At 36.6% G+C, this 21289-nt stretch overlaps 1 protein-coding gene across 4 annotated transcripts in view; it reads left to right on the top strand.

Moving 5' to 3' along the window:
- Positions 1 to 1069: 1069 nt before the first annotated feature.
- Positions 1070 to 21289, top strand: part of ple (tyrosine hydroxylase ple) — a 79348-nt gene continuing 59128 nt past the window's right edge. For 2 of the 4 annotated variants that reach the window (XM_081727769.1, XM_081727770.1), the window contains exon 1: positions 1072 to 1580. In XM_081727769.1, coding sequence (XP_081583895.1) covers positions 1515 to 1580 — 66 coding nt within the window. In that variant the 5' untranslated portion in view covers positions 1072 to 1514. Of the gene's footprint in view, positions 1581 to 21289 lie in introns of all 4 variants that reach the window. The other 2 variants (XM_081727771.1, XM_081727768.1) reach the window with 2 other exon arrangements.

The raw sequence follows: 21289 nt of genomic DNA, 5'->3' as shown, positions 1-21289 counted from the left end.
AATATCAGGGGGAGTGTTTTGGTTTGGTTGGTCAAGAGGACGCTAAGGCGAGTTCTTGCCCCGGATGACAACTAGCGTAGATGTGGCAAGTGAATGATCAGATGTGTGCGCTCTACCACTGAGCCACTTGACTCTCAGCCCTATATCTAAAAATGAAATGAAATCTTTGAGTTTTACGTCCCACGGTTATGCCGGTTAGGCTAAAGAAGACGGTGATGATGAGTAATGAATGAAATGGCGGAATGAAGGCAGTGGGAGGAAACGGGAGAACCCGGAGAAAACCCACGCACACGGTGTTTGTCCCCCACAAAGTTCACTTGGCGGGGACTGGGATCGAACCCGGGACCCCAAGCGCCAGAGGTGAACGCTCTACCACTGAGTCACCACGGCCCCGAGCCCTTTTTCCAGTTTGTGTATGATTTATGGGCATCTGATATTAGATGGTACCTAAAATAAGATGAAACAATTTAGACCTATAAGTTTACATATGAAAAATATTAGGCAACAGGATATGAAACTAAGACTTCTTTGAAATGAAGCGATGTAGCCTTTTCTTTATACCTGTTCAATGGAATTTATTTATTGATATAAATAAAACAATGATATATTTTAACCTCAAAACAACTTCATTAAAAATAGTACATACTACTCTTAAGGGAAATACCGATACGAAAATTTAAACTGTATTATTTGGAAAAGGAAAGGGAAAAAATGACCATCATTATGTTTAGCGTGAATCACTTATTTTCCGGTGAATCAAGTGATTTGTATAACAGAGCAGCGCGTACGTAAAATCCTTCCTTCTGATTGACTTCTAGGTCGAAAGGTGTCTTGCAGGGGGGGAGGGGAAGAACAGTGTCAGGAAGGACAGAAGACATTTACTATAATGTAATTTTCCTTTTCTTTTCTTTTCATTTTATTTCAATCTTTTTCTTTTTCTCCAGCTAAGCAAAACTAATAGTAGTTGCAGGAAAGAAACAGTCGATTTATCGCGGGTTTTTGCATACGTGTTTGTGAGTGAGAGCTGTTGTGTGCAGTCATTGGTGTGCACGTCGAGGTGCTAGAGGCCTCCTACCAATGAACTCTCGCGGGGGGCGGGCTCGCGGGGCTGTTCGCTGCTTTGAACATATTGACGGGACAGGGTGTACGAAGGAGTGTCGTAATCCAGCGCTCGAAATAAAAGGGCCACCTGCATTCTCCTACATTGTTACATTTGTTTGCACTATCGACGAGATTAGTTATATAGGTACGGTTCTGCGAGTCTGGAAATAAAACCACGCGTTTTTTTCCCCTCTCATTCATCGGAGTTTGTTTTAAAAATTGGTTAGTTTTGTGTTGAGCGATAAGACCTAAGTTTTGTGAAGTTTTTACAGCAAGAAAGCAGTCAAAAATAAAAAGACACACTTGAAGACAGTTCCAAACTGGAGTTCAAGTTCGGTCTTCTGAATTTTTGCTATAGTCCTAAAACTCAACTAACAGACAGTTCTAGTGACAAACGGGATCTAAAGGATAAAATGATGTCGGTCGCCGCACAGAAAAACCGTGAAATGTTCGCCATCAAGAAGTCTTACAGCATTGAGGTAAGTTTTAATTTAATTAACGTCAGAAATTAAAGTACGTTGTTCGTTTGAATGTGTTTCTTCCAACTCTTCGTAGTATTTAGGTACTGATATTTCAACACTTTTCTATTTTGACGTTTGTTAAAATCGTCTTAAAGTAATAAGTTCGATCCACATGAAATTGTTCAACTTGACGTGGTGATTGGAAAATTGGTTATAGTTAAGGAGCCGTACTTTCCATTTAGGGAAGGACGAGAAACGCCATACTTTCAGGAATTATTCATTGACTATCTAGGATGTTAAAAAGTAGGTAATAGACTGAGTTTTTGCCCTTGTACTTAGCGTGTTTAGGTAGTGCAACAGTAAGATGTATCCTCGTGCACGGGAGATGAGAAGTAGCTGTTCTTAACTATTACCGGAAAATTGGTTACGACTTCGATTCCATGGAATCAGAAAGTCTCCTTTGTGACTGAATGGTTAGCCTATGTTTGTGGTATGACCCCCCCCCCCAAGCTAAATTGTTTTCTCGTAGTTCATGGTGTACGGTAAGCAAAAAGTACGATTACACCATTCGCTTTGCGAGTATTCTTCAAATTTTATTCTGGCTGTTGGGTACAATAGCACGTTTCAGTTTGTTTTAAACATAAATCATATTTTTTTAAATATTATAATTTATAGAAGAAACCAAATAAATGTATTCCTTTTAGGTTTGCTGGAATAACTAATAACTTAATTTCAATAATCCACTTAGGATTCCCTCTTTAGCTTTCGAGATTAATGCCGAATCATTTTAGTGGCGCATTAGAGACAGTGCCGTGCCGTGGAAAATCTGCGCCCGGGGCGAAAGTTTACGATGATGCCTCCATACATAGCCTATATTCCAAGTAATTTTACTTTTCTTTTCGCCCCTTTTTCTCCCGATTTTTTCTCCCGATTTTTTCTCCCCCCCCCTGGCACGGCCCTAATTAGAGATCAAAGTTGAAGAGCCGGAGACGCAGAGGAACTGCCCCCTTCTGAATTTTCCAATTCATTATGACATACTGTAATTCTGATCTAGAACTACCCTGTGCATTTGTTGCCTAACTTGGTCAAAGAGGAAAACCTTAATATAAACAGTTCTAAGTCTGTGCAGGGTACAAGTAAAAATCTAAATGGATTTTTCACTAGTAGGCTATATAAACTACTTAGTCTAAGGATGTAATTTGGAAATAACTTAATTCCCTACGTTAAAAACAGTTTGTATTTCGTGTTAATAATTAATTCTTATTGGTCACGCTGAAAATACGAGCACAATGAAATGATCCAGTAGTAAATGTAGTCGTCCTAGCATAAACTTCACGGTAAAAAAAAAAAAAGAAAAAAAAAGAAAAAAACTGCCAAAGTGGTGAAGTACTAAGGATGAATATTTGTTCATAGAATACTCTGAGGGACAGTATTGAATTTACCATTTATTTGGTATTTAAAACCCATGGTTACTATGCATAAACTTGCATACAGAACCTATACTTTATCTATTTTGAGCACATTCTGTCATTAACATTAAGGAGTGCAAACAATTTAAAAAATTGTTGTGCAGGAATCAAGAGGAGGGGAGGGGAACTTAACTGGAACACGAAGTAAGTTTAGATCGTAATCTTACTACATAGCCCTACAAATTATTATCGGCAGATTAAGTACTTTTTATATAACATTTTCATGTAAACACATTTGAAGATTAAAAGTGGGCGTAACCAGTGTCATCCCTTCAATCAGAGGGGCCTGAGGCGAAAGTAAATTGCGGAGCTAGTGATGTGAGAATATCACAGCTTCCACCAATAAATTTTACATCAATTGAGACTTTTTCATATCTCTGATAGATATCCCACAATGAGCGCATTTAGTGATAAATTGGCACATTGCCTGCAGTTAGCGACATGGCACACTAACAGACGTTTGTAGTTTATTAGGGTTAATAGTATTGAATCGTTAAAAGAAATCCCCCAGAATAGTGGTTCCACATTCTATCTTGACCCTTAAGAATGAATTAGGGGTAATAACCTACCTTTTTTAAAGGTCCTTACTTTCTGCCCATGACGCGGGGGCTGGGGCAACTGCCCCATTTGTCCTACCCACTGAACGATCCTTGGCGTAACAATTTGAAGTATACACATGACTTAATATAGAATCAGATTTTCATTGACCCCACCAGTTTGAGCTGCTAAACTGTTTAATTTTATTTCCGTGAAACGATCAGATCCAATTTGTTCTAGGATACCCACAGGTTGGGTTTAGGACTCAGGTTGCGCCCATGAAATTTTTTCTTGGGGAGGGGTGAGGGGACATACGCTTCAATTGAAAATGACACAATCGAACTTGAATTATACCATAATAGAGCTTTATAAGAAAGCTAAATTGAATAAAATTTAGTGTACAAAACTAGCTGTCTTCAATTTGTCATAGCTAACTGCAGTTTCCTACATTTTTAGGGGGAGTTGTAATTTGGAGAGTTTCCGCCCAAGCACTTAGTGGTTGGACAGCATAAAACTTGAGGATGCTTTAATACTACTTGTTGCGTATTGGAATTAAAGAATAACTCCTCTAAACTTAAGCAGCGTAAACGTAATATTACTTAGTTATATATTTCTTTTCAGTTATTTACCGACTCCATGTTAACTAACCTCAGTTTTCCCATTAGCAAAGCATTATGATCGACAACTGAGGCGGTTCTTAATTGGGCAGATAGCTAATACATTGGCTCCTGTCATGAATATTTTTGATTTCGTAGACTTAATTTTAGTCTTTAAGTTTTCTGAGTTTGCTGCTTAATTCTAGCATCCAATTGCTGCACAATTTTGGTGAAATCTTAGAAATTCCGTAGGAAATTTTCAAGCATTCATAGCTTTAGCTGTAGCGTAATCTAACGAAGGATTTACATTTAAAACTTCCCTTACTATAGACATTCACTTTGGGTTACTTCGATATTTAGTGTTTAAGGTAACGTAATTCGAAGAAACGTTGTATGTTCCATGTAACATAGATTGGTAGATACCAGTTTCCAATGTCCATATTTAGCACACAGGATATCAGACGGAACCCAATACCACTACTGCTTAAAATGGAATCTAAACCATTAGTAAGATTTGTCAAAGGTAATCGCATCCCTATCACCCAATACCTCTCACAAGAAAATCACACGCGTTAACCCCTCGTCCAAGAGCAGGGACGAACGCAAGGGGTATGTCCTGGGGATCCGGACTTCCCCCCCCCCCCAAATTTCGACTTTTGTGTAAATTTAGCCTAATTTTAGGGGCAATTTTAGGAATTTTAATATAAAATACCCTCATATTGAGTTTGGACCCCTAAAATAAATTCCTGCGTACGCTACTGTCAGAGACTCAGCAGTAAAGTAGTTATAGGCTATAGTTTTTTTCATGATTAATACATTTGTATTGAGAACCTAGGAGTAGCAGTATATTAGAAAGCTTACTTCTTTAATGATGCAAATAGTTCATTTCTGTGATTACACAAAATGGTCTTTACAAACGTGTAAAGTAAAATCATGATCCTCAGCAATAGAGACGAAAAGCCAGCTTAGTTGTGATTGAAGATACAGACGGTTACTTCTTTATTAACGAATCGTCACTGAATTTCTCTAAGAAACCTAGTGACTCCCTCGTGCAATTCTCGATCCTACGGACCTACTTTTGCTCTTCATCTGTCATTACACCTCGAAAATACTGTTATACGCTCCCGGATTCCTGGCGTCTCCAAGCAGTTGGTCAATTTTTGTGAGTCGATGTAACTAAACCTCACGCTACTGTGGTATGTATTTTTAAATGACACACTCAGCAAGATAGTGAAATGGCAAACTTAAGCATCGTATGATTTGAATTTCTATAATACTTATTACTGAGCGAAAGTGAAGATGTGTTAGTTATTGGAATTCTGAGATTTCTGGAATTCCACCGGTGTATAATTTCCTCTAGATCATGCAGCTAATTAACTACTTGGTGATAATTTCTTTGTCAGGATTCATTCATCATTGGATTTGCCAATCTCCATCAGTGTAATAAAAGTATGATAATTTTGTCAACAGGACAATAAAAGCTTCAAAATCCACATTTATTATTATTATTATTATTATTATTATTATTATTATTATTATTATTATTATTATTATTATTATTACTAATACGACCTAAACTTTTCAGAAATTCATACTAACGTAATTAGCTTGCGTTTACGCATTTACATCATAATGTTGTATTAAATTTCTGGAGCAAACATACAAAAGGGGGATTTGGCTATTATCACTCTCCACTAGAGCAAAATGTGAAAAGATAATGGCCTTATACAGAGTAGTTTTGACGCGTGATTAGTGCCGTACTAAAGAGTTCGACTAATATGTTGCCTGCAGTAGTCAGGCCTTTAGTATGATGCTAATCATATATCAAAACGAGTTGAGTTTATTTTGAGTTTAACGTCCTGTTCAGCAGCGAGGCTATATGAGTTGACCTACTGATTAACGTGGAATCCGAACCACATGAGCTCTCGCCGGGAATCGAACCCGGGTCTCCGGTACGCTAACCGCTTAACCACGAAGGAGCTCTGCAAAATGACTTTACATAAGCCGGAATATTCATACAATTACCGAAACGTTGAATCTCTCCATTTGACGAAATTTTGCGTACGCTACTGTTTGAGTACTTACAGCTGTGATAAATATTTGAAAATCTCGTATTGTGGTTGCGAAACATCTTCAGGATATGTATATGGGTGTGGAATGAGGAAAAAGACAAATTATAATTTGGATATCTGATAAATTCTGAAGTTCTCACAACACAATTTTTTCTCATAACTTCTATTAGCTCAAGTACTATTTATTCTATTTGAGTATTTATCAATTTTTGCAATGACACCAGGTACCCTGAGTTATTGAGTTTTGAGTTCGTATTTAGTTTCTTCGTGCAGTAAAGTTGTGAAAGACTTAAGGGTCTTCACTACAGCGAAATTAAACTACCGCTAATTTTAGTTTTTTTACAATATCTTCAAAACAGATTTAAAAAAAATATTCGAAAAGCAGAAACGTAGTGAGCTAGACAATATGATTTTGCATGTGATACCTTTAATACAATTCAAATATCTGCTTTGGTATACCGCTATTTACAGAATCCGCAAAAATGCTAAATCTATCTACAGTTGCAAATCGAAAGCAGATAAATGAGTTGATAACGGTATCACATGCAAAATTGTATTGTCTAGTTCACTACGTTTCTGCTTTTCGAATATTTTTGTTTTGAAGATATCACACTCTAAAATTAGCGGTAGTTTAATTTCGCTGTAGTAAAGGCCCTTAACATGTTGCCATTAGCATAAGTTCCGAAACAGGATCGGGGGCATAAATCTGGTGGGAGGGCAGACGAAAATAAAAGATCCTCACAGTATATGGCGTTCCCCACCACTATCTCTAGGTTCCAAAGAGAAAAGCCCGATTACAGGACCCTCCTTAGGTTCATCCTTAGTAGTGTTCACAGTTGAAAGTTCAAGGATCGGGTCAGAATATCAAAATTTGAAAAAGTTATTCCATATTAATTCGCTACCTCCTAATGTGCGCATTTTTCACGTCTTCAGTAGTTTGCCAGAAATTGGAAATGTTGCCTGTGCCATAATGCAAATCAAAATTCAGTTGTAGTTATTTTGAAATGTGACTTATTTTTTTATTTTTTAAAAAGCTATTTTGGTTTACTTACAAATACTTTGTAGAAGTTTTGGAGAAAGAAATAAACGTTCAGGGTATAAAGGGAAAAAAGGTGAATAGATTACTTAACGCAGAGCTTCCCAATCTATAGGTTTGTCACTAAATATTTTGTAGACAATTCAACCGAGGCTTGCCATTCATATGAGAAATATGCATCGGTTGCGCAACACTTTGGATTACGAATCCTATGGTAAAGAGATTTGTTTGACAAAGGTAGGTGGGGGTAATACAAAGTCAGTACGTAAGAAAAGGTAATAACAATTATACTAGATTTCGTACAGGAGATAGTTCGATTGTTATTGCAGTGATGAACCATAGTTACACTATGGGTTTTGAATACTAAGAAAGACTTCGAATTACAAATGTTTGTGGGTACCTGAGAAAGTTGGCACGTGCTCTGTCAATATCTGTTTGGTTGAATTAGATTGTCTTTCAGTAGTGAGGCTGAGACGTGAACCTGCAGCTTAACGTAGGATCCGAACCACGTGAGGTTCCACCGGGAATCTCTCAGGTCTTCCACGCTAAAAAGTCGTACCGGTACGCTAATCATACAAGAGGGAAATCTTTCCGATGTCCGATCAGTAGCATTCCAACGCAAGTGTATCTTCTGCTCACTACCACCTTAAACTGAGATATCATCTTTTCTAGTTTGGTTAGAAGACTTTTTAAACTTCAAAAGCAAATGTGTGATGTTTTTTCAATGCTTGCTGTACACACTAGAGTTTCCCAGTACTTACTTACAGGAACTTTGTACTAAGTTGAAAGAGAAAGCATTAATTTGTTCCCTTCCCCGTCTTATGAATTTCCTTTTTAATATTATGTCACGATGCTTGATTTGAAGTGAAACCATTTTGTTTTCTTCGGAGGAAGGAAGAATACTCTTAATTATCTCGTAATAATTCAGTTTCCTATACCACTTCGTTCATTTAAAACTCTGAACATCCGCGATATACTGACAGACAAATCTTTTCTTTAAATACCTTATGGGGCTCAGAATTTTCCACTGCGATTCTATAAGACAATATCTTTTAACCTAATTCCTATCACGACTCCCATTTTATCACATCCTCTTGCCAGCGACCCCCTTATAATTTTTGGTTTGTAATAAGCTTGTGTGGGATTTTTAATATAACTATTGCGGAGATCCAATAGTTAGTTTTCATTAGTTTCATATCGTACCTCCTTCGTTTAAATTTATTTTTAAACAACTCTGCGCCTGTTTAAAATGTTTAGACCTATTTTTTTGTTTGTTTTTTGTTAATAGTGTGTGTAAAAATAAAAATATCCCTATTAGAACAAAATTCAAAATAATATTTAAAAGTATTTTCTCCAATTGGATTGAAGTTATATTTCTCTTCCGTTTATTTTCCTGACCTCCGTGAAATCCTCTCTCCCTAGGGTTCGTGACCCCCAGGTTGAGAAATCCTGCTGTAAGAAATCTTGCTCTGTTTTTCATTGAATTTGAATTATTGCTATGTTAACATTTGCGTGTACTTTGACCTCCATTCGGTATTCTATTAATGTGTTGTGCAAGTTAGTGATAGGTTAATTAGTTATTATAATAAAACTCCAGATCAAAAAAATCGCCAGATTAGGTCCGAGTGTTCAAAAGTTCTTTCCTCGCTCTGTGCTATTAAATTTAATTCAAATTACAAAGCCGCGGTGACTGGTTGAGGCATTCACTTCTGGTGTATGGGGTCCTTGGTTCAATCCTTGCTCAGGCCAAATAAACTTTGTGGTAAACGAAAACAGTGTGCTTGAGTTTTCTCAGGGTTGTTCAGTTTCCTCCCACTCTTCATTCCACCGTTTCATTTAGTTCATAGTTAGTCTTCTTTAGCTTACATGGCATAACCGTGGGACGTAACACCTGAAGATTTCAGTTTAATTCAAATTAACAAATTCATTGTAGAAAAATATCCAAATTTCATATCAATGGTCTAAAAATTATGGTAATGCGCAACCCTGTCATGTCAAAATTACTGCAATTGATATTTTTGCAGTTTTGCAAAACTGAAAAATGCATAATCTTGTTCAATTCTTTGTATTTAGGTCTCAATTATTATTATTATTATTATTATTATTATTATTATTATTATTATTATTATTATTATTATTATTATTATTATTATTATTATTTTTTTTAGTCAGCTTGTGTCCTCTAAATATTGTACTTGTGAAAGTGTGTTGTAATAATGGATTAAGTGTAGAATGTATTGTATATATTGTGTGTACTTAAAGAATAAGGCCAATGACTTAAGTGTTCTTCATTCCAATTTTCACTTTCCATGACAAATTCAGATTATAATCAGTCAGTAGCAATGTTATAAGATATTATTATACCTTTTACCCAGATCCTTCAACTTCAGATCAAACTGTGTAGCATAGGTTCGAAAAGAAAAGTACTCACAACTTCAATATGTATCAGAGCGTGACAGTATTTTATACACACACAGTATCTCAACAGTTGCGTAACATATTTTATAAATAACGAAAATAATTTTTGTTTACTTTTAACAGCAGCTTAAGAAGTGATTCATCCACTGTTTGCAAATCAGTGGAGAATGGAGACCCGCCATGCAGAAAAACTTCTCTTACTGCGGTTACGACAATTAGGCTTCAGAGAATTATTACTTTTTCTTACGCTTTTTTTTTCTTTTGTAATTTTGCTTGCATTTTTTTTCTTTCAAGGTTAATGTTTTACGTCGCACGATTATGCCATGTAGATATGAAATTAGTTTTACGTCCCATGATTATACCGGCTAGGTTAAAGGAGACTGTGATGTGAAACGGTGGAATGAAGAAAGTGGGAGGAAACGGAAGAACTCCGAGAAAATCCAAGCAGACGGTCATATTTACCACAGTTCATTTGGCCTGAGCTAGGATCCAACCAAGGACCCACACACCAGAAGTGAACGCCTCAAGCACTGAGTCACTGCGGCTCCGTAATTTGAACTAATTTTCTGTTTCACAGATATCGTTTCTCATAATAACCTATTAAGAAAAATATTATTACAAACAGTTAAAGATCGAAGTTAAATATTCTATTAATTAATTATTCTAAATTTTATTTAACCTTCATTAAATTTACTAAAAAGTGTAACTAATTATACATAGATTAGAATGTTTAAAATTAATTTCAATTTCTTCTGTGACCGAAAGATTGCCGTTCCTGACTTGCGTGTTAATATTTCCAGGTTGTTTCCTATGCTACTGCAAAAAGGCAGAAACAAATATTCTCGCTCTCCTAAATGGAGGAAGAGTTCTTCCTACAATGCAATTGAAAGGATATGATATAGATGCTTTTGGAATGTCGGAGACAGTGTGTAAAATACTTAAAAGTATGTGATAACGAAACTGTATAAATGTATGAACTTGTTAAAACACATAACTGTGATTGTATTTGTAAAGGAACACTGTAACTGTGCTTAGAGCCTGTTTTGTTGAATACATAAATTAATTTTCGGTGTTGCCAAAACCATCTTTAGACAATTTAGAATATAATTGAATTAGCAAACTTCAGTTTTGAGAGAACTGCAATGGAAATAGTTTCGCTGGCTACACATCACTTAACTAAAATAAATCTGGCCGGTCATAGCCCCTCATACAGCTCAATGCCAGGAAAGGACCCCGTACAATCCTTATGGAAATTGGATTTCTGTGGAATTGCTTGAAACCGTGATATGTTGTAGGTATTGTAGGCGTTCACTTCTGGGGTTGTAGGTATTGTAATCCTGAGTCTCAATGGGCACAATCACCAATCGCTGACAGTTTGGCCACTACAGGGTCATATTTTTGAAAACGGTCGACTTTTTTTCAGGATCATAATATCTACAATATATGACTGTTTCAAGCAATTCCACCGAAATCAAATTTTCATAAGGATTGTGCAGGATCCTTTATCGATTACAGAAATAGAATGGCTTATATCGAACTTCCTTTTTAAAAAAAAATCTCACCAATAATAGGCATGTAGAAGGTACCTATATTTTAATTTTAAAAAGTTTAATAATAATAATAATAATAATAATAATAATAATTCGATTGGCCGTCCCGACCAATGTAAATTTCTTCGATCATAGTAAAATTAGGTTACCTGCAGCATTATAATTATATTTTAAGAAGTACTGACATTTAACCACCAATCTAATACTTTTTGTACAGTATCTTCCGTTGTCTTAAGTCAAACTAAAAACTATGTATTAGAAGTTTCGCGTTAGGCAAGGTCAGGTGGAAAATACTGTATTTCCTGTTATATTTCATGCTGTTACACAAAAATCCCGTTTACTGAAACTGCAGGTGGACAAAGCAACTCTTTTTCAAACATGCGGAAGTGAATGTTAAATAGAGGAAACATTTCACCGTGATCTAGGTATATCTGCAATATAGATAATCTTTGTCTGTAAAATTTTATATATATATATATATATATATATATATATATATATATATATATATATATATATATATATATATATATATATATATATATATATGTGTGTGTGTGTAAAATTCTTGCAGTATTTCAATTCTTTCTCTGTACACCACAGAGCAAAGGCTATGACATTGATCAGGAATTCCCTCTGCGGTCAGCTGCCAGTGGTCCAGGCTTCGATTCCTGGTGGGGTCACTCGATCGAAAAAGTGTAATAAAGCTTTTTCAGGCCAGCCATCCTGAATGGTTTTCCTGGGTTTTCCTCATTCACACCAGGCAAATACCGTGATGGTACCTAACCTGCAGGTCCCAGGCCTCTTCCTTCCCTCCCTTTCCTCGGAGTGATCGCAGAGGGACGTCATCCCTCATACGTGACGGGCTAAGTGGCCATAGATACCGAAAATCCCTCTGTAGGCAGAAACTGTTCTCAATAAGATTTCGTAGCATATGAAAATTCCACAGAAGCTAGGGGATTCTTGAAGAGACAGGGATTCTCCTGTCTATTATCACTGTCAACGTCTAATGTTCGTTTAACCCTAATTTATGTATTCGACAATAATGTATTTAATCTTTAGCTCTTACAAATCTAGAATAAAAAAAGAGGGGATGTTTTATTTTACAAAGTATAAGTATGAATCATTTATGCTAAAACAGTAGCAAGACGTGATTATTCAACTCGCGTTTAAAATTGACTTATTTCAAGTTAACCGGAGGTGGAGCATGGTATTATACATAATGTCCAATTTTGACTTCTCATTTTGGACAATTTTTGACTTATACGGTTTCTCCCGCGCAGACTAGAAATAAGCCCAACACTGATATTTTGAGAATATCAATCGATGTTAAGAGCAAGTATTTTTGCCATTGTTTACAACGGTTGCTAATTAGGAAGGTTATATCAATTAAGAATTCTCAATGTTCTTTACTATTTGGAGTGGAGAAACTTTATGGGGCTATATAGTAAGTGTGATTACGTGACTACGTATATATATATTTTTTTCTTTCACAAACCGACGGTGTACGTGTCAACCTTGAACTGAAAGGAAAATTATGAAAGGAGACCGGAAAGAGGTGAAAAGGTTTTTTTATTCTTTTTCTTTAAGTTAATAAAAATTGTCACTTGCACTAAAAGAATCCATTTCTTAATGATCGTAAAGGGTGCTTGGAACGTACGAATATTGGTTGTAGAAAATGGCACACATCTATGACTATCTTTTAAAAGGAAAATTTCATTGATATGTAATAAAGTTACATCTTTCTCTTGTTAATTAGTAAGGACTGTCAAGGTCCCATTATAAAGTTAATTAAGAACAGCAGGAAGGAGGTTGCATTGGGAATGATTACAGTACAAAAAGAATATAGGAGGAAATTATTGGAAATCGTGACGAAAAAGTTTTAAGAGCCAATATTACAGAGAGCTCTCAATATCAGTGAACAGGTATATTAAGTGATTTAACCTGTTTGATACTTTAAGAGTATGTATCGATCGGAATGCCCTCTCAATGGAATTAAATTTTACTTTATAGTGTTTATGCCTTCTAATTCGCATAAGCTAATTAATGCAAGCAGATAATAAAAGATTGGAATAATGGAAGAAAACTCGGAACTCTCACGGCCTGGAATCAAACGTTGAGTTATATTACGGATAAGTTTATCACTAAATATTATGTTTCTGGAAATTCTAATTTTAACTTATTCAAAATAAGATTGGATACTTCTATAATTGAATTCAAAATAAAATTTTAAAGTTTCACGTCCCACGCTATGCCGGCTAGGCTAAAGGAGGCGATGAAGAAATGAATAAAATGGTTGAAATAAAGTGGAAGGAAACGGGAGCACCCCGAGAAAACTCTCATATGGTTTGTCCACCACATATCGTGCTGGCTGAGATCGAACCAAGTACCCCATGCACCAGAGGTGAACGCTCTACCGCTGAGCTACCGTGGCCCCAATTTTATTCAAGAGTGGTGCAAATGAAGCTTGGCATACAAAAGGAAAGAATAATACAAAAATAAACAATTTTATTACTGACTTGGAGATATAATAATTTTATAACAGTATTTAAGTAGCCATAAGTTTAATATTTTGACGGGACTTCATTAGATAACTGTCTTACGCACAGGGTTTTACTGAAACAGTGCTAACAGTAGTAGTATATTTCTGCCAACTCCGAAATTTTCAGTATTAATCTTTTCAGCGAAATAACCCAGTTTCGATAACTGGGTTGAAGTGTTCCCTATGTTCGTAACAAAACACTTAAGGATTTATTTCAATTTATTGTATACTCATTCCTTGGTTTTACGGATCTCGATTGAAAGTATTTCGGAAGTGCTTTTCCAATAAATAAAATTTTATAAGTATTAAAGAACAGTGGTGAGAGATTTTATAATAGCTCTTTTATTTGAGATGAGTATTGAAAAAAAAAAAACTAAAGAATAGGTTGGCGGAACCACAAAAAACTCGTAAAATAACTTTCTTATACATACGTACCTTAATTTTATAATTGCTATGCTTACGTTCTACATAAACATAAATTCTAGTTTAGTGATACTTTACACAAGATCATGAAGTGTATTCCAATTTAGTTAAACACAAAATATAATACAATTATCCAGGGACGTACGCAGGTGGTGGGTCCTGGGGGTCCGAACCCCCCAAAATTTCGACTTTTGTGTAAATTTGGCCTAATTTTAGGGGCAATTTTAGGAATTTTAATATAAAATACCCTCATTGAGTTTGGACCCCACCCGAAATAAATTCCTGCGTACGCTACTGCAATAATCCACAAATATTGCTACAAGTTATTCGAACGATTTCTAAACATTCGTGCGAAACCGGACTCTGCCGTTACGATCGATTTGCAGAGCTTGAGACGAAAGTAAATTGCGGATCCAATGATGTAAATGAGAATTCCATATACAAGATGAATACATAAGTTTGTACCAATTTTGTCTTTTTTTTATATCAATTATATAATATTGTGAGTGCAGTCTATGACATTAATAGTATATAATCGTAAAATGACTTGCAGAATCATAATGTCTGAATATTTTGAATTTCAAGAATGAATTAGAAATAATGGTAAAATTATTACTTTTCAAGAACCCAACTCTTTCCTTCTATGCCGCAGGATCTGGTGCTCACTATTTCTAAATAACTAGCGTGTGCAAGCCGTTAGTAAGCTCTAGTCCAGTGAGGTTAATGAGCACAAGATCGAGCTAAAGAGAATTTCACTGAATATCAAGCTCAAGCTCGAACTAGTGCGAATCTTGACTATCATAGTATAATCCTCATCGAGATTAGCGAACGCGAGCTCCATTGAGGATAGAGCATGTGCCCGTGTGATTCCCGGTCTTTTTCTTTCTCCTACTCGAATGTATAAGGTTTATGAACAGAAGTGCTTGCTAGAAATAACTTGATCAGCATGTGCTTGAATTATCCATAGGAATTGCTTAGATATCTAATGCAACTTGCATTCGCATTTTAACAATTCAGATTGTAATTAAAACCTTGAATACTGAGCAGATGAGCACGCAGAATTTTGTTGGGGTGTATTTTTGATACTCAATTCTTCGTAAACAAACAAAACTTATAGTATTTGAAGCGGCTTGAATTGGATTGAATGAAAGTGAACATGTATTCGAACTCCGCAATGTATTGTTAATTATCATAAACTGGGAATTGTAGGAAAAAAAAAAAATAGAAGCGCGACTGATGAGCACCAAACATCAAAATTTCACAAGGCATGAAATATTTGTTGACGTCAAAGCCGCACAACTCAAAAACCGGAGAAAAGATTGCCTCATCAACTATCCGTTGTCTTGTCCAAGTCAGGTGCTTGTTGTCATAACTTGTGAAATTTCCTGCAAGGTAACCAGAATGTTGAGAATTTCCTCCATTTTAAATTTATTATACATCGATCAGCCGGAACATTGTGACCACCTACCTACTATCGATATCAACCCGTCCAGGTGACAGCTGCCGAGGAATGCCTGCTAGTCACACACGTACGGTGCATGTAGTATCAGTGAGTGCTGGCAATGTAGAATGGGGAAGGCGCGTGATCTGTTTGACGGAGGGCAGGTTGTAATGGCCCGGAGACTCGGAACGAGAATTTCGGAAATTGCAAGACTTGTCAGGTGCTCGAGGAATGCTGTGGTGATTGTCTTCAACAAATGGTGAAACCAAGGGAAAACTACGTCCAAACGTCGAGGGGTTGGGCGCCTTCCACCTCATTAGATGTCGGACGCTGGGCAGACTGGTATAACAGAACATGCAGCGAACTGTGGCGGGACTAACATAAGACTTTAATGCTGGACAAAGTACAAATGTCTGAACACACAGTGCACCGAACACTCCTAACGATAGGCCTCCGTAGCCGACGGCTCATCAATGTGTGAATGTTAACACCACTACATCAGCAACTACGATTGAAATGAACACGTGACCATCGCCACTGGACCTTGGCGCAGTGGCAGAGCGTTGTATTGTCTGAATCCCGATACCTTCATCATGACGATGGGAAGGTGCGAATCCGTCGTGTTCCAAGGGAACAGCTTCTTGACACCTGTACTGCGGGATGGAGACAAGCTGGCGGCGGCTTATGCTCTGGAGAACATTCACGTGAGTATCCATGTGTCTAGTGGAGCTCGAGCAAGACATGACGGCCGAGGCGTATCGCACACTGCTTGCAGACTACGTACATCCCTTCATGACAATGTTTTCCAACGGTAATGGCATTTTTCGACAAGATATGTACCATGTCAAAAGGCCAGAAGTGTGGAGTGGTTCGAGGAACACAGGTGAGAGTTCGAAGTGATGTACTGGCCCCCCAACTCGCCGGATCTGAACCCAATCGAACATTTTTGGAATGCGATTGAACATGACATCAGAACATATCGTCCCCCGTCCCTCATCGGAATTTACGGGAATTAGGTAACCTGTGTGTGCACATGTGATGTCAACACTCTCCAGCGGCCTACCAAGGATCATTGCGTCCATGCCAAAACAAGTCGTCGTTGTTATCCGTGGCAAAGGTTGACATACTGACAATTAGGTAGGTAGTCATAATATTCTGGCTAATGTGTGAAATATTTTAACTCGTATATTTTGTCTCGACTCGAATTTCGAGACGTCTCGAATTCGAGTCGAGACACTGTCGAGTCGAGACCTTTTTATCGAGACAGGCTTGACTAGACTCGTGCGCATCCCTAAACCTGGAGCTCCCGATTTAGTTTTGAAAGTCTGTTTTAACTAGAATGTTGAACTTACCTAGCCGATATACTATGAAAGTTATTTTCGATTGTATAACGTATTTGATTAGAAATACAGCAGGAGATTTTTTTTTTTTTTTTTGTAATGTAATTGATAGGATCGGAACTGACGGATCGTCAGTTACACCGGACCGCTATAGGCCCCTTTTAAATCAATTTAAAACAAAGATTGAGCGCACTGTGAATTTTAAAATGTCTGGCAAAGTTTACTACGTGATGATTCACATATTCTTTCTACTAAAATTATTCTTGCATCAATAACTGTTCCTCTGAACTAGTGACCAGACAGCCGACAGTCTTTTTTTTTTAAAAAATAATAATAATAATAATAATAATAATAATTAAACTGAACGCGTCTCGTAATTGTTATTCAAAATAGAAACTATCATTTGCAGAAGGTAAATGTGCATATAATATAGTGAAACATAATCTATCCTTCAAATCTTCGTGTATTTCGAAATTTGTGCAGGGTTTTCGAGCCAAAATTTGTGCTGTCGTACATAAACCATTGACGTTTTGATTGACTTGATTTGCATTGTCCAAACTGCAGCTTAATTTACAGAAATCTAATTCTCTATTATGGTTCATGCTTCAAATCGTGAGAACTTTTAAAATATTCCAATTACTAGTGAAAAGTTTCTTCGCTATTGAGGGTGTTCAGGTGAAATTCTCAAATCGTTGCTTCGAGAAACTGCTAAAATTATCTTTGAAGAAACTCTAAATAGAATAGAAACTTGTAGCCGTATGTGCAGATAACATGACCTCTTAACTTGTGTATATTGAGCCTTCAAAATATTGCAACACAGGCCGGTAGCCAGCCCAAAAATGTAGGGAGGCGGTTGAAGTTAGGGGGGGCGATCCAACCATATAGTTCATTTACAAGCGTACCGTGAAAAGTTTAGGTAAGCAGCAAAAATGTAGGGGGCTGGCCCTGCTGCAACACTCAAAATGCAATTTGAGAACCAGAGATGTACCTACCCACCCTAGATTCATATGCGTCCTATTTAAAAGTTAAAATTCTGATCATTTTACTCTGAACTAAAATAGCTGTAGAGTTCATACCTAATCTGCCATATACAGTATAAATATTGTAGCTTTAGAAACATGTTTGTAACGTATTAAAAACATAGTTATTCTATTTATAATATTAATATGCTTAATGCAACATCTTTACATAAGAATCCTTACGTAATGTCTCAATTTTAGTTAACCTATTTGTCAGCTGTGCATTAATCCTGTATGTCCGGTAATAGGAATAGACCGATGAGAATTTAAACAGCCAAAATGTCTGTGGTTGTAAAGAGTTCGTAAACAATTGCAGCAGAACAGTTACTTTCACGCACTTGAGCTAATTGCGTGCTGCTCATTGTTGCTGAACCGGCCTTGACGTGTTGACGTAAAGAAAATATACTTCCTGAAGAAAAAGGGAAATAAAAACTGTCAAACCAGTCAGTCTTCTAAAACTGAGGAAAATAATTTACATTTTGTCTTGGACTATTTGACAAATTCAGAGGATGCAGAGTTTGTCTTATAATATAGAGAAAACAAAAATATCAACGGAGCATCGGATGGCCCAGCAGCGATGTTCCATTTAACTGTAATTAAAATATGGATATATTTCATACTAGAACATGACTATAAACATAAATAAAACATGCAAAATTAAAATTTAAACATTACTTTTCATATTCCGAGGATCAATGTTTCATAAACTAGCATATGTTTTCTGTTCACTTTAGTCAGGTTACTAGAAATTTATAGTTCAATAGTGACGGTTTACTATTTTGTAGTATTCCCCTCCCCCCAAGACAACAAATTAAGGATTTTAAGTGCATGTGAAGTACTATAATCTAGAACCTTAAAGGGTAGAAAGTTCTCATTCGGTGTTAATTCAGGTACATCTTGATCCCGTGAGAAGAGGAGTGGGTCAAATGAATCAAGATTTGAGTCGTGGGTCGACTAGACATAACTCTGACCTACCGACCCACTCTGCTCAGTGCATTATAGACAGCATCCTCTGAACACAGGTGAATCGGAAGGAGTTTTACTTCCAAAGGGTCCACTTTTCATTTGTTTCTATTTACTTGATGAGTATAGGAATATCTAAGTGAAAAAAGAACTCGAGACACTTTTGGATATTGATATTTTTTAAGTGATAAAAGCAATAGAACTTGCTACTTGGCTTTCGAGACAGTTTTTTTTCTTTTTTTCTTTTCTTTTTTTTTTCACGTTCGCCTACTTTACCTTGATCTGAGACTTTCGATTTTCATTTTATTTTCCACTGAAAAAGCTTTAATTCAACAAGGAAATAATTATATATAATTAAATTGAAGTTCATCGTAGTAGACCCATAACAAACACTTTACCATTTCATATCGTAAGTCAGATCCATCGGTATTGTAACAGAGCAGTGCTTGAGCGGTTGACCGTAGAAATTCAAACTCCGATTAGTGATAATTTCACCCCCTTGTTTTATTAAAAGTGTGAATTCTTTAGTGGATAGGAGTACGTGGATCATGGGTCAGTTGATGACGATGGGTTTTGGTGAATGATGGGTCCGTAAGTCATGGGTAGTTTTCATTGATCCATGCAATCTCTGAGACTGGTTCAGACTCAAAATACAATGCACGCTGTCATCCACACTTACGGTTTGACAAACGCGAATAAGGCTTATAAACCACACCCTAGATCTGTCGATATACCATATTCGTTCTCAACAGAACATGTTTATGCCACATTCGCATCTTAAGTGTTAAATATTAGAGGGAAATACCAAGGCATTGACATACGCAGAAATGCTAATACCTACAAGCGCACGCAAGAGTGTGAAAAGCTTTCATGAAGTAAAAATAAATAAACTGCAAAGTTTGTATGCCATCATTGGTCAGTTTGATGATAGGTTTTGTTGAGTCATGGTGGGCGCTGGGTCAAGGGTGGGTGGGTCAGTGGATCATATGTAAAGTTTCCATTGACCCACACAATCTCTGCTCCTGAGCTCGCACTGCATCCCTCACACCTGAGTAAAGTACGAACTTTGCACAAGGGTCTGTAAAACCTTGATGTAAGCCCCGTGATATTTAAAATGCCACTTACCCTGGTACATTTTCTCATTACGCAGCAATAAGTAATTAGCTTAAACACAATATTGTCATGAATTTAAAATACTATTTTTAGATTATTTCATTTTAGGTTTTAAAACTAAATCATTCAGTTCCTACTGTCGAATGCTGAATAGAGAACAATGACATGTATACAGGGTGGCCCAAAAGTAGGTATACACCCCTGCATTGATCAAATGTAGCATTCTAGTTTATGGATTTATTTGGTTCGACTGTTCCGGGCTTAAGTTATAAGTAAAAAGACGTTAAGAACAAATAAACTAGGTCTTCCTGTTTCATAACAATAAGAAATGATATAAAATACGGGACGGGACTGTATACCTACTTTTGGGCCACCCTGTATATTAAATTTTGTGGAATTTGCCTTTGGATTTCAGTTCAGCGTCCCCTTCAGTAGCGATGCTATGAGACTTAGACCTACAACTAACTTTAGGATCCAAACCACATGAGCTCCTGCCGGGAATCACTCGGATCTCCCGCGTCAGAGGCGCGTACGCTATCCACGACACGAGGAAGCTCTTGTGGAATTTGGTTAATTCAGAATGAGGATACTAGTCTCTGCTACCACTGCAGATTCGCACGAAAAATAAATTATCACGATCCTATTCTATTTCTGGAAACAGATGGAAGAGCACATAACATGGCGGCCAGTTAAATACCAGGATTTTACTCATTTAATACAGTTATTTACTATTTACAATGCTTTTTTGACAACTTTTGCGTTACTGTGAATTTTATATCCTGATGATCCAGTGGAATACATCTGGCGCCAGTGCTCATTCAGTTATAACATTTTACAAGTTTTACGATGTCCAATTCTATAAAGGCAATATTGGCCTTGTTTTTTGTGCCATTACTGTGCTAGTTATCTATTGAGCTGTAATGTTGAATAATAAATATTTCAATATGTTAACTAAACAGATGCTAAATAGTTCATGGGTATAAATCTATCTGAAGTTTTGATCCTGTTGCAGTAACTAAGCTTAAATCTTTACGCTTAGCTAGGAAGCTAAAAACAATTACAAACCTGGCTTATTTGATTGTGAGCAGTGGAAATATAGGCTGTTAGTTGCTTCTTGTAGCGTAATAAGATTATTTTGAGATCTAGGGACCAATGTTTTCGAACAAGACTACATATAAATGTTCTTTGACCTTTTGGTTATAAATTTA

This window comes from Thermobia domestica, chromosome 10, assembly GCF_964235325.1.
Source record: "Thermobia domestica chromosome 10, izTheDome1.hap1.1, whole genome shotgun sequence".
NCBI classification, from domain to species: Eukaryota; Metazoa; Arthropoda; class Insecta; order Zygentoma; family Lepismatidae; genus Thermobia; species Thermobia domestica.
Note: the sequence above shows the minus strand (reverse complement) of the source record. Positions and strands in the feature narration are given on the sequence as shown.